At 33.3% G+C, this 15,359-nt stretch overlaps 1 protein-coding gene across 5 annotated transcripts in view; it reads right to left on the bottom strand.

Moving 5' to 3' along the window:
• MNAT1 (MNAT1 component of CDK activating kinase) overlaps positions 1-15,359 on the bottom strand; it is a 198,824-nt gene that overhangs the window by 116,874 nt on the left and 66,591 nt on the right. For 3 of the 5 annotated variants that reach the window (XR_006270094.1, XR_006270093.1, XM_043472239.1), the window contains exons 6-7: positions 10,072-10,197; positions 5,028-5,121 (exon numbers count right to left, since the gene is read on the bottom strand). Coding sequence is in view for 3 of the 5 variants with exons in the window: in XM_043472239.1 (XP_043328174.1) it covers positions 5,028-5,121; positions 10,072-10,197 (220 nt within the window). In the remaining 2 variants the exon portion in view is untranslated. The remainder of the gene's footprint in view (positions 1-5,027; positions 5,122-10,071; positions 10,198-15,359) is intronic. The other 2 variants (XM_043472237.1, XM_043472238.1) reach the window with 1 other exon arrangement.

Here is a 15,359-nt window from a genome sequence, read left to right as displayed (position 1 = left end):
GGATTCTCCCATGGACAGAGGATATGGTCTCCCATGGAATACTGGAGTGGGTTGCCATTTCCTACTTCAGGGGATCTTCCCAACTGAGGGATTGAACCCACATCTCCTGCACTGATGGGTGGATTCTTTACCACTGAGCCACCTGAGAAGCCAAAGTAAGCCAGACAGAGAAAGACAAATATCATATGATGTCATTCATACATGGACTCTAAAAAAAAAAACGATAGAAGCAAACATTTACAAAACAAATAGATTCACAGACTTTGAAAACAAACTTACAGTTACCCAAGGGGAAGGGGGGGATAAATTAGGAGTTTGGGATTAACATATACACATTACTATTTCAAATATGGATAGATATATATAAAATAGATAATCAACAAGGACCTACTATATAGCACAGGGAACTCTACTCAGTATTCTGTAATAAGTTATATGGGATAAGAATCTGAGAAAGATATATGTATATATCTTTGGATAGATATATATATATATACATATATATGGATATATGTATACATATACCTGAATAATTCAGCCGTATACCTGAAACTAACACAGCACTGTAAATGAATTATACTCTAAAATAGTCAAATTTTAAAAAGTAAAAAAATTAATAAAACATTTTTACAAAAATAACATATAAGAAAGTTCATAGAAGCTTTAAACAGTCAAAAACTACAAAAAGCTCAAGTAGTTGTCAACAACAGAACCATAAAACTGGTATATTCAAATGAACAGAATACTATATAGCAAAAAAATGAATTTCTGATATACAAAATAACATGAATGAATCTCAAAATATTATGCTGCTACTTCAGCATATGACCATTTTACTGTAAGAGGACTAGAAAGACCATTCCCCACATTAAGCAACTAAAAAACAAGAAATTATAAGAATCAATGGTTTTCAGAAATTAGAAACTGAGTATCAGTCAGTACAGGATCCTGATCTCCAAGGAAAAGGAAATGAAGAGGTATCTGTATTGCTCTGGTGTACTACACAGAGGCAATTTCCAGGCCATGATGTGTGGAAGGGGAACTCAAACAAAGCTTGTGAGTCAAGGAAACTGACGGCACATTCAGGGCTGTCAAGGTAGCTATAATGTAAAGGTTAGATTACCAAAAAAGAAAATGCTGCACACAGAGAGAAAACTCTAAAGCAGGAGTTGCAAACATTTTCCATAAAGGGTAGATAAATTTTTTAGGTTTTGCAGGCTACTTAACTCTGCCATTAAAACATGAAAGCAGACAAAGACAATACATAAATGAATGAGTATGGCTATGTTCCAATATAACTTTAGTTACGGTAACAGGTGGTAGGTGGAACTTGGCCTGTGAGCTGTAAATCTGCCCACCTCTGCTCTAGAGATCTACAGAATGATGTCCTTAACTTATGCCTGGGTGATGTGCACATGAGTGTGATTACTCAAGCTGAAGCTCCAATACTTTGGCCACCTGATGCGAAGAGTCAGCTCACTGGAAAAGACTCCGATGCTAGGAAAGGTTGAGGACAGGAAGAGACGGGGACAACACAGGATGAGATGGTTGGACAGCATCACTGACTCAATGGACATGATTTGGAGCAAACTCCAGGAGATAGTGAGGGACAGGGAAGCTTGGCGTTCTGCAGTCCATGGGGTCACAAAGAGTTGGATACAACTTAGCAACTGAACTACAACAAATAAAATAACTGGAAAGAAATAGCTCAAAAGAATTCCCAAAACTCATATGACCAGAACAGTTTGAAGTCTCAATAAACAAGGGAAAAAGCCTCTCAATACATGGGACATCACATACAGAGCCCTCAAAACGGTACAACTTCAGAGTAGAGCTAAATTAGTCTAACATTTAAATCTCTTCTGATAGACCCTAGCAATGCTTAAAAGAAATTCATGCAAAGATCTAACAGATTACAGGTAACTTAACTACACCCCCAAAGTCTGAAAATATTTAATGAAATGTCATAAATTACCAGGTATTCAAAAACAAGGCAGAAATATATAACCCATACCAGGAGGGGAAAAAACTGTCAACAGAAGCAGATAGAGAAATGACAGGATGGAATTATCAGACAAGGACATTAAAACTAAGTTCTTAAGAAGTGAATAAATTAATGCTTACAGAGGTTAAGAGATCTGTCCAAGGTCATACAGTTAATATGTATATAGTAGAGAAGTCACAATTCAAGCCCTTTATAATAATATCAGAACAAACCTTTTAAAATAATTCTAAAATAATAAAATTCAAATTTATAATTTTCATTTTATAAAAATATTTATATTCATTTTATAAAAATATTTAATTAGGTCACTTTAAGGGACTCACTATAGTATTATCTTAAGTTGTAAGAATCTACATTTCCTTTAAAATGATTGTATTAACCAAACTTCTATTTAACATATAACTCTTCACAGATTTCTATAATTAAAATTAGAACACACCACAATTTTATTGAAATAACACAAAATACCTGGAGACATTTAAATGCTAAGAGAAAGTAATCACCTCATATCTAATTATAAGACATAATCAATTATCTATGAGTTTCATAAATGCATAAGAATTGCTAAGACTATTTTTAATGTTAATTTGGCTTACATTTCAAAACACATTTATAGACAAAATCATTAACTCTAATATTACTTGCATTTTCACATGACTTCTTTGGTTTCTACACTTTGATTTGCCAGAAAAGTGGAAATTATATGTTAAGAATAGATTTAGTACTATTTAGTCATTTTATTTTTTGTTTTTCAAGGAAGCTGGTAATGTGTTTAAGCTATCCAGCACAATTGCAGCTAGAACATAACTGACTACTCAGCAAAATTTTTATTTTATTTCTGATACAACTGGATATCAATTTTCTATAACAAATGTTAACAATGAGTTCAATCTTTAAATGAGTTCAAATAATAAGCAATCTGTGATGAAAACAACTAATTCTATTTGTTGAAATCAGAATAGCGAATTTATATCACAAATGAGCTCCCTTCTGGCTTACCCACAAATAATATAAAATAAAAATTTTAAATATCAAGGTTAAAATACTCAAACTGCTTTTAACTCTGACAACAAATGACATGCTCCTCTATATTGCCGCCCACCAATTAATAACAAAGGAGCAAAAGCTATACTTAAAAACAATTCTTAGGTTGTCCTTGTGACTCAGTTTGTTTCCCATTTGTATGCAAAAGTGTAGCAAACTGCAGAACACCATCATGTCTAAAGAAAAGCCAGATTCCCAGCCTTAGATTCTGGTTTCTAAATTTACAACATGACAGAGGTGTCTTTCTTCGCTTCCAAAAGACTGAGACTTAGTACTTAAATCTGTAGATATGCTGTATGGATATTTAATGATACAAGCTGGTAATAAATGGGAAGGAAAAACTATTACTTTGAGATCTCTTCATTGCCTCAAACAGGAATGATGTAATAATGGTAACCACATCTACTCTTTAGGGGAAAATATAGTTACAATTATTTGTAGAATAAAAAAGAAACAGAGGTACTAAAATTATATTGTTGGAATTTGAACCAATTAGCTTAAAATAACTAGCAAAGGACTGAGAAAGTTACAATTCCTACTTCAGGAGTGCAAAGAACTATCTCCACAGAGAAGACAAAATATATACAAATTAAAGTTTCTCCTATTCATATATAAAACAGTGATTAAGTGGAACTCTCTTAGATATTCAAGTTACAAATTATATGTAAATAATTCTTCTAATACTCTACCCCAACATTTTCCACTCACTGAGAATTTAAATTCTAGGAAATAAAATTCAAAAAATTCAACCACTCTGTGTACACTCCTTACCAAAACATATTCAACCTCAACTCTACATATTTCAATACATAATAATTAAATCCTCATTTCATACTAATTATTTTATGCCAATTTTTAACCCTTCATATTTCTCTAGGTTTAGTAAATAAATAAATCCTGTCTTCTCGGTCACATGGCAAAGGCTTTATTTCCAAAAACCTTAATCACATTTATACATCTTCCTTGGACGCTCTCCAAGTTCAGCAAATCTGACTTCGTCTGCTGTACTGTGTTTGACTTTTCTTTAAGTACAGCAGCTCAGAAAAAGAAAAGGTCATCGCTCTGGCTCCCATCCCTTAAGTTGCCCTCCACACAATCAGTCCGCTACTAGAAGCAATAGTTGAAATCCTAGCTATCCTCAAATGAGAAAGAATTTATGTTTTGTATTTTGAGCATTTTCATTAATTAAACAAGGTAGAAACAGAAGGAGTTTCAGTGCCATCTTTTACAGGTGACCCAACCTCTCTGAGACTCAGTTTGCAGATCTGCAAAAACAAGTATCATCTATCTCATGGAGATATAAAAACAAAAACATGCTACCTTTTATTAAAAGAAAACTATCACAAGTCACAAAGTCTTAAGCAATGTTGGGATCCTTGCCAACGTCTGTTCAATGAAATCAATCCCTGGGATACAGGTGCTCAATAAATATTACTTTCACCCTGCATTTTAGAAATGATTCTACCAAACAGTGCAAACTCTTAACTTCATAAACATTTAGATTTTCATCTATATTACATATCAATCTCCACATTCAGTAATATAATCAATCCACATAAAAACTGTCATTTTAAATTTTCACCATACCCTTGAACCAAATGCCAAATTTTGCTAAATAATAAACAGGAGCAATAAGTATTCCATCACATAAGTTATTTTAATCTCAAAAAGCATTAAAGTAATTGGATCACCTCCCTCCCACCATACAAAAAAAAGAAAAAAACCAATTTCAGATGGATAATACAAAATTAAACAATAGAGTTCAAAACAAACCCTTAAAAGAGTGGAAAGACAATACAAAGTGACAAAAGTTATTTAAAATACATGACTAACAGATCCACAACATAAAAAGAACTTAGACATATGAGCAAGAAACGTGAATAAGTATTTCGCAAAATAGGATAGTCAATGCTCAATCTCATTAGTGATCAGTGAAATAAAGTATAGATAAAATTACAAAGCAGTAATAAATACTCACCAGAATGGTTACAGTGGAAAAAACAGAAAGGCACAAGTGTTGGTAGAAGTACGATTGGTAAAAGCCACTTTGGAAAATGTTTTGGCAGTATCTCCTAAAATTAACATACATAATCACCATAACCAAGTAATTCTACTCTTAGGTGAATAGCCACCAAGAAATGTCTGCACATGTGCACCAGAAAATATATATAAAAATGTTAGCATAATATATAATACTGAAACTCAAAACAACCTAAAGATCCATCAACAGTAGAATGGATATAGTATAGTCCTCCTATGGAACATTACCCAGCAATGAAAAGTTGGGAGGGGGGGGGGTGGCGGGAAACCTACATCTATATGCAGAAACATGGGTGAATCTCACAAATATAAGATGGACAGGCAAAACATTAATCAGGATAAGGCATACATGCTTAGATGTTAAAGTTATTTAAAAGAGCTAGATAGGGACTGCCATAGAAGACAAGAGTGCCTATTTTGGGGAAAAAGAGTGGGATGCAGGCTAGATGTAAGAAGTCATGAGGGGGACTTCGAGAGCATTGAGAATATTTTTTTCTTTTAGCTATGTGATGGTTACACAGGTATTCACTTTGTGACAATTCACTAAGCTATATGGTTTGATTCTGTGCACTTCTGTATATTTGCATTACATTTCACCAAACAAAAGGTTGTAAAAAAGAGAGGAAGGGAAGAAGAAAGAAAATAATAACAAGGTCACAACACTATCTGGAAAGATATCTAATATATTAAGCTAAATACTAAGGTCAAATGAAATATAATCACACAAAAAGGTGCTCAACAACATTAGTCATCAGGGAAATGCAAATTAAAAACCATAATGAGATACCACTATACACCTGTTCAGAATGCCTAAAATACTAAAATTCTTAATGCTGAGGATGCAGAGCAACTGGAATACTCAGTGTTGATAGGAATGCAAACTGGTACAGGCACTTTAAAAAATAGTTTGGAAATTTTTTACAAAGCTAAATATATCTTTCTCATATATAAATCATCAATCTCATTCTTAGTAGTATTTACCCACAACAAATTAAAACTTACCTACACAACTGTAAGCAAATGCTTAAACAGCCTTGTTGATAATCATAACCAAGGAAACAACCACATGAAAGAATTTTGAGGAGTGATGGAACTGCTCTACATTATGATTTTATGATCGCTATACTGTCCTGCATCTGGCAAGATCCTATATATCACAAAGAATGACCTTTGTTGTATGTAAATTTAAAAAATAAATTGTAAAAAATTGTAGAACACACTACTATGGTCAAAGCAATGCCACAGATTTCCAGGATATCAATATGCCAAATTTATCATAAAATTCCCCAAAATTCAAGAAGCCTAAAAATATGTATTACTTAAATTATACAATGTAAAGAGATTGTAATTCACTTAGACATTTAAACTATAATAACAACAAAAAGCATTACTTGTAAAATGACTGTTGCACTTGGTTTAGCATTTTATATACATATTTTAATCATCCAAATCATATAAATCTACAATTATCTCAACTTTAACATTTTACCCATAGATACACATCTAGTGAATGATGAAGCTGGTATTTAATCCCACTGTATCCTAGTCTTTCGAAGCCCATTTTCTTTCCTCTACACTTTCTTCTTAGTTCAAAAGCTTTGGTAATTCCTTAATGAGTAGTGTGTTCCTTTACATTATGTAAAGATCTGCTCATACTTCCTACATTTGTAAGCTTAAAATAGACCATGAATATTTTCTATTTTTCAGGTGCCCACATAACCACAATTATACAAAACAAAGTTAAAATATACAGCTTCTGTCCTCAAGGTGTTTATAAATCTAATTAGCTGGCAAACATATGACAAACAAAGTAGGCAATTTTAAAACTCAAAAACAATAGCTGAGTAGTAGAACCATGGTTAGTTAGTGTCAGTACCTTATAATAACAAAATAATTCTAATTGCTTCCTCCCATCCCTTGTATCATCACTGTCATTCATTTCACTTATATATAAGGACATGTGTGAATAAGTATACATGTGTATATACACATATACACACATAAGCAAACATAGTCAAACAGTGTTGCTATTATTTTAAACTGTTATCTGTTAGAGCAATTAAGCACAAGAAAAATAAAAGTTTTATTTTATCTTCATTCATTTCTTCTGCAATGCTTTTTCTTCTGGATTTCTCATCTATAGCACCTTCCTAGCCTCTAAAGAACCTCTTTTAACACTTCTTGCAAAAATTATCCACTGGCAAAAAATTCTGTTTTTCTCTGATGATCTTTATTTCTCCTTTACTTTTTTTTTTTCATTTATTTTTATTAGTTTGAGGCTAATTACTTTACAATATTGTAGTGGCTTTTGCCATACATTGACATGAATATTTCTCCTTTACTTTTAAAGTATAATTTTTACACAGTACATTATTCTAGGCTCGTGGCTTTTTTCTCTCAATACCTTAAATATTTCATTCCACTCTCTTCTTATTTGTATGGTTTCTGAGGAAAAGCCAGATATAATTCTTATCTTTGCTCCTCTATAGGAGGAGCTTCCTCAGGATTTTTTTGTTTCTTTATCTTCAATTTTCTGTCATTTGAAAATATTATCCCTATGTACAGGGACTTTTTTTGCCATTTATCCTACTTGATGTTCTCTGAGCTCTCTGGGTCTTTGGTTTGGTATCTGACATTCATTCAGGAAAATTCTCAGTTGTTACGGTTTCAAATATTTCTTCTGTTCCTTTCTCTCTTCTCTGGTACTGCCAGAATGCTTGTGTTGTACCTTTTGTCGTCATCCCACAGTCCTTGCAATATTCTGTTCTGGGCTTTTATTCCCCCCAGGCTTTTTCTCTTTGGTTTCCAGTTTTCAAGAATTCTACTGATATATCCTCTTGCTCAAAGACTCTTTCCTCATGCATGTCCAATCTATTAATAAGCCATCAAAAGCACTCTTCACTTCTGTCAGTGTTTGTATTTCTTTTTTCTCTAGCATTTCTTTTCAGTTCTTTCTTAGAATTTCCATCTCTCTGCTTATATTGCCCACCTGTTCTTGCACGTTATCTACTTTATCCATTAGCACTCTTAGCATATTAATCACAGTTAACTGTTTCAAATTCCCAGTCTGATAATTCCAACTCCCCCGTCATATCTAATTCTCATGCTTGCTCTGTCTCTTCCAACTGCATCTTCTGCCTTTATTTTTTGCAAGTATATCTTGCAATTTTTTTTTCCTTGACAGCCAGACATGACACACTGGGTAAAACAAACTGTTGTAAACAGGTATTTAGTAATGTAAGGTATCAGTGAAAAAAGCTGGCTTAAAACTCAACATTCAGAAAACTAAGATCATGGCATCTGGTCCCATCACTTCATGGCAAATAGATGGGGAAACAGTGGAAACAGTGACAGACTTTATGTTGGGGGGCTCCAAAATCACTGCAGATGGTGACTGCAGCCATGAAATTAAAAGACGCTTGCTCCTTGGAAGAAAAGCTATGACAAACCTAGCCAGCATATTAAAAAGCAGAGACATTACTTTGTCAACAAAGGTCCATCTAGTCAAGGCTATAGTTTTTCCAGTAGTCATTAATGGACATAAGAGTTGGACCATAAAGAAGGTTGACTGCTGAAGAACTGATGCTTTTGAACTGTGGTGTTGGAGAAGACTCTTGACAGTCCCTTGGACTGCAAGGAGATCCAACCAGTTCATCCTAAAGGAAATCAGTCCTGAATATTCATTGGAAGGACTGATGCTGAAGCTGAAACTCCAATACTTCAGCCACCAGATGCAAAGAACGCACTCACTGGAAAAGATCCTGATGCTGGGAAAGATTGAAAGCGGGAAGAGAAGGGGGCGAGAGAGGATAAAATGGTTGGATGACATCACCAACTCAATGGACCTGAGTTTGAGCAAGCTCCAGGAGTTGGTGATGGACAGGGAAGCCTGGCATGCTGCAGTCCATGAGGTCGCAAAGAGTTGGACACGACTGAGTGACTGAACTGAACTGACGGTATCAGGGATGATAGAACAATTTATAGTCCTAGTCCTATAGTAAGGTCTCAGTCTTTTAGAAAGCCTGTGTTTCTGGCCTGTGAACTTCACACACACTTCTCAATCTCCCTGCCACCAGGTGGGGCAGGATGGTTAGAGCGAACTGAAGTTGTATATTTCCCTTCTTCAACATTTAAGACTGGAGCAGTTATAGTTGGGTATTTCCCTTCACCCACATCAGTTAAGCTCTGATAAAACTCAGTTAGACTCTGGTAAAATAGTTTATCCTAGAGGGCAAATCTTGTTAGGAAGAACAGAATGCTCTGGCACATCTTAAAATGGTTCCCCTTTTTTCCTTCATCTATCAAAAGCAAGAGGGGATTTTTCTGATATACACTGAGAGATTCTGGTTGAGACACAACAGGTAAGACACAAAAAGTGTGGGGCCTCTGATGATTCATTTCCCCTGGAGTTTTTAACTCTTAAGAGTTGCCCATACTGAGCCTCCAGTAATTTGTGAGCCAATTCAGGTTTCCCTACACCAGCACTGGTTCCCAGCAAGGCTGCTGTTCTAGTGAGCTGTGATTCACTGTAGTCTCTACTGGTCTCTCCAATTTTAAGGGCAGTGGCTTGCTGTGTGACCTCTCTGTACTAAAAAACTTGGTGATTTTTCAGTGGATTTTAAGTTTTATTTGTTGTCAGGTTGGAATGGCAATTTCCAAGCTTCTCACATGCCATACCAGAAACCAGAAGTCTGCATTTTAAGAAATGTTTTTCTATACCACAAGCTTAAAAACTTACACAGGATAATAAAACACATGCAAACTCAATATTATATAGAACAAAACTGTGTTGCATACTCTGTAAATTATTATTTTTCACTTTCTTCTTATACTGCACATATTTTTATTTCTAGTCATGTAGCCTAGATCAGACACATCTTAAATAGTTGAATCTTCCAGTTTATCTGTAAAAGTCAATATAAAGTTAAAAAGTGTAATATTTGACATATATCTTCCCAATAAACAATAAAATTAGAGCTTACCATTTTGATGCCTGTGGAAAACGTCCCTGGTTTTATAGGTTTAGGTTTCTCAATTTGCATTTCCAATTGGGTAGATCTATCTTTATGCTGAGCCAAAAGCAGAGCAACGGGGAGATCAGAACTCTCCTGTAAGAGAAGTTAAAGTGCAATGTGAAAGTTAAAAAGAAAAAACTAAAGAGCAACCAGTCTTTTATTTTAAATTATGCCTTTCCATAAGCACTTGATGTCAACCTAAATATTCACTTTATGGAGAACACTTTACAAAAGACTTTAACATTCCATAATAAGAAAAGGCTGTTTTAGACTCATAAATCAAAATAACCTACAAAAATGGATTTTTATAGAATCCACATTAAAGACAATATAATAGGGTCTTATTTCATCTAGTGAAACCAACCATATATTTATTAAAATAAAAAAAATTAGAAGCTAATCACAAAGAGAGTAGTACAAAGTACTATAACCTAGATCAGATGTTTATCTAAGACACATTCTTTTAACCAGTGAATTCAGACTAGCTTGAAATTGTTTCCCATTAGATTTCACCTGAGGCCGTTTGGAAATGATCCTTGTTCTGTTTTTTGTACAATGGAATGATTGTTAAGTACAACCAAAAGTACATTTATTTTCTCCTTTATTACTTATTTTTATAAATTAAGTCTAAATTTTTTAATTTGCAAAATAATAGTAAACATTTTTAATATATTGATACTAAAACAGGGCCACTATCTACACAAATCTGCATACACACATATTAATAACATCATCAAATAACTAACTTTTATATGTAAACTGCTATTTATCCTATTTAAAATGAAGTCTTCTTACATGTTTAAAGTGCTACACAGCTAAGATCTAAACTAAATGTATCCAAGTCATTTTCCCTTTTGAGATGTCAGTGAAATAAGAACACAGAAACACATGCAGAAGGAAACCAGGAAGGAAGGAGATCATACACAAACATACACAAAGAGACACACTGCTCTCTATATCAGTAAACAGAAAGAAAGGTGCAAATATATTTCTATCTCCTATACCAAGGTGACCTATGAAAATAAAGTCATCAAATGGTCTAACAGATTTTTAAAATAGTAACTACCCAGAATTTAATCCTGAAAAAACTATGTTGTTAAACATTTTATAATATAAAAGTGAAGATATAGTAGAACCTCATTTTCTTTCCAAATCCAACAACTTAATATTTTGGGGCACAAATATGGCTAATGGATATATTTAAAAGACTTGTTTAAAGGTTACAGTACAGAAGAAATTCAAATAACAAGCCAATTATTTCAACAGCATCATCCTAAAATAAATCTGTTTTTCAAAACTTTGCAACAGAAGTGGTTTGCAAAAGCAAATGTTTTAAAGATGAAAACTTTCAAAGGAAATGGAAAAACACAAATTTTATTTATAATGCACAACTTTTAGTAAGCAGCAAAATTCTTAAGACTTGGTTTTAGCAATAATGAAGGAGAATGAATAAAATTCTAGAATATACTTGAATACCTCTCATATTCTACAACAAAGCATTAGTAATACATTAATCATAGTATTGGGACTTTCCTGGTGGCTTGGGAAGTATGGCATTACTGTGAATTCCTGCAGCTATTCAAGATTTCCATTAGGAATTTTGTAATAAAATGTTTACTTAAAGGACATTTTAAAAGGGCAGTGGCCCAAAGTATCTTTTAAAATCTCTTACTATCTTTTCATATGTAAAAACTAACAGAAGAAAAATAAATTTTCTTGGCTAAAAAGCTAAATCATTGCTTCCTAATTAATACTGTAAGTGAATTCAAATTCCATACCTAGTACTTACTCTAAAAGGTAAAAGTTCTTACATAAAAGTAAAATAATATGTGCACTTCAAAAAAAGCTGCTAATCAATACTATGCCTGTTTTAATCCTGGTTTCACTTTCCTATAAAAGAACCAGAATATTAAAATGTATTGGTAAAAGAACTGAAATTTAATAAAAATAAGTATTCTAGAAATCTAAAACTAATTTTGATACAAAGGCAATACAATTTACTTCAAATCTGCTATACTCTACGTTAGCAATCAAAACTTTGGAGTCTGAAAATCTTATAAATGTTAAGAAAGAAATAAGTAGGAGCTCGCACATCAACAAAATCTATAGAGTAAAATAAATTATGGGAAATATACATGCTTTTAGGAATACAGAGAATGCAGATTCAGCCTTTCAAGTTATTTGGTTGGCCAAAAAGTTCATTTGGGCTCTCCCACAGTATCTTATGGAAAAACCCAAATGAACTTTTTGGCCAACCCAATATTTCATTCTTAGCTTTCCATTTTTACCCTGAAAGGTTCCCTAAGCTATTTAATAGCCTGAAGGTACAATGCTCAATATTTAAAGAAATTTTAATTAAGACTACCTGTAATACTCATTAAAAGCTTTATAATGACCATTTTGAAAGATTATTTTAACTGACTTTGAGCAAGCCATCTGGCAAACAATATTCTAATAAAAATAAGCTACTGCATTTGACAGTATTAGCCCTAGCAAAATTTAAGACATAATATGAAGAGAATTTTCTAACAGGAATATAAAAAGATTTAATAAGTCAGGACCTATTTAAAAATCTTTTTTCAAATAGCTTTTAGAAAAAAAAATCCTGAATTTACAGTTAGGATTAAATAAATGGACTTTTTAGGCAACATTTTAAGTCATAAAGATTAAGACCATAACATTAAAATTCTGTCACATAGAGTATAATGTAATGCCAACACTTTTTTAAAAGGTTAAAAAGTGACTTTTAGCATAAGGACCAAAAACAGGAGAAGAAAAACTAATAAGGAGTACTTATACTAGTTGTCTAAATTAGATCCAGAGAATCATTTTAAGATTTAAGGTACTAGATATATTTACAATGCAGTCTTTCTAAATAAAATTTAACATGTGAACATACGTAGAAAAAACACAATGCATTCTTTTATATACTTAATAAAGATTCAGGAAAATAAAAAGAAATTTAATGAATTCTTTCAATTAGTCAACAAGGATGAAATGGATGTTAACATTTTAACAAAAAAATTTTAATAAATATTCAAAAGTTAAAGTAACAATCTTTAAAAATAAATTTGAAAACGAAAACCAGAAATTCAAATTGAATTGGTATTCAAACCAATCTGTTGTAATTAATTGTTCTAATGAATACAGTAAATTGTTAAAGATTATTTAACCACTATGTTACATGATCTAAATAGTGAAGAAAGTATGCACAGTAATGACTTGCAGGTGAAGAAAACAGGAAAGGGAGGGCAGTTCTTAACAAAAACCAATATTAACTCCAGATTATACACAATGTACAACACTGGCAGTTGCAGCTCAAGAGCCAAAAGCAGCTCAATGAGGCACCAAAATTTCGTGCTAAAAGACTACAGATAAAAAGAATATACAAAAATAATTGCTGTGCAAAACTAGCTAATCTCAAAATAAAAACTAAAAATTCTTAATAATAAATGGAACATTTTTAGAAAGTTAGAGTGTATATTTGTCTTAAATCTAAGTTCAGTATTTGGAATTAATGTATAGAGGAAAGCATTAATAATGTACAAAGGAAAGAAAATCATCTTCCTCTATATATAAAATGATGAGAGAAAGAACCTTTCAAAATAAACAAACCTGTAACATGAGGCTTTACGAATTCATTCTTTCAAGTTTTTAATTTCTCACAAGCAACACGTCCACAAAAAATGTAACACACAGTATGTATCATTTCAACTGTTAAAGCCACAACTTCCACTTAATAGTTTCAAAAAAATTAATGGAAGTTACTAACAACAAAAAAAAATCTTCCATGCTATACATTGCTATTTTCATTTTTTTGCTTTGGGCTACGCCGTGTGGTTTGTGGGATCTTACTTCCTGATCAGGGACTGAACCAGGGCCATGACACAAGTGCCGAATCCTAACCATTTAGACCACCAGGGAATTCCTTGTCCTCATTTTTAGAATCAAATTTATGTTCCACTCATACAAAGTAGATAGGGTTTATGATAAGCATTTACTGTCTAAGCTTCACTAAGGCCCTTACTTTCTCACCTACTTCTAATTTATTAGGTTGGTGCAAAAGTAATTGCAGTTTTACATTGTTGAATTTGTTGTCTGGTACTGGAATACATCTTTAAATAAATGTAGTTATGTTATACATCATTTTAATGTGCATTTCTCACTTTACATTTTTTTGTCAATGACATCACTTGCATTTTAGTCTACAGAAATGACACTGGACAAAAAGAAAATTTGAGCAACTTTTTTTTATTTGAGTTCAAAATGGACTGTAGAGCAGCAGAGACAACTTGCAACAGTAACAACTCATCTGACCCAGGAACTGCTAACAAATGTACAGTGCAGTGGTGGTTCAAGAAGTTTTGCAAAGGAGAGGAGAGACCTGAAGATGAGGAGTACAGTGGCCAGCTATTAGAAGTTAACAATAACCAAGAGCATCATCAAAGCTGATCCTCTTAAAACCACATGAGAAGTTGCCAAAGAACTCAACTTTGACCACGCTATGGCTGTTCAGCATTGGAAGCAATTTGGAAAGGTGAAAAAGCTTGATAAGTGAGTGTCTCATGAGCTGACCAAAAATAAAAAAAAATGTCATTTTGAGGTGTCATCTTCTCTTATTCTACACAACAGCAATGAACAATTTCTCGATCAGATTGTGATGTGAGAGGAAAAGTGGATTTTATCCAACAACCAGTGATGACCAGCTCAGCAGCTGGACCAAGAAGAAGCTTCAAAGCACTTCCCAAAGCCAAATACTTGCACCAAAAAAAGATCATGGTCACTGAAGGTTTGCTGCCAGTATGACCCACTCACTACAGCTTTCTGAATCCTGGTGAAACCATTACATCAGAGAAGTGCTGATCAAATCGATGATATGCACTAAAAACTGCAATGCCTGCAGCCAGCATTGGTCAACAGAATGAGTCCAATTCTCCACCACAACGGCCCACCACATGTCACACAGCAAAGTTTCAAAAGTTGAACAAATCGGGCTATAACGTTTTGCCTCATCCGCCACCTTCACTTCACCTCTCACCAACTGACTACAATTTCTTCAAGCATCTTGACAATTTTTTGCAGGGAAAAACACTGCCACAACCAGCAGGAGGCAGAAAATGATTTCTAAGAGTTCATCAAATCCCAAAGCAGGGATTTTTATGCTATAGGAATAAATAAACTTATCTGTCGTTGGCAAAAACGTGTTGATTGTAATGGTTCCTATTTTGATTAATAAAGATGTGTTTGAGCCTAGT

The sequence above is a fragment of the Cervus canadensis genome, chromosome 6 (genome assembly GCF_019320065.1).
Source record: "Cervus canadensis isolate Bull #8, Minnesota chromosome 6, ASM1932006v1, whole genome shotgun sequence".
Classification (NCBI taxonomy): domain Eukaryota; kingdom Metazoa; phylum Chordata; class Mammalia; order Artiodactyla; family Cervidae; genus Cervus; species Cervus canadensis.
The sequence above is the reverse complement of the archived record's forward strand: the minus strand, read 5'-3'. Positions and strand labels throughout refer to the sequence as shown.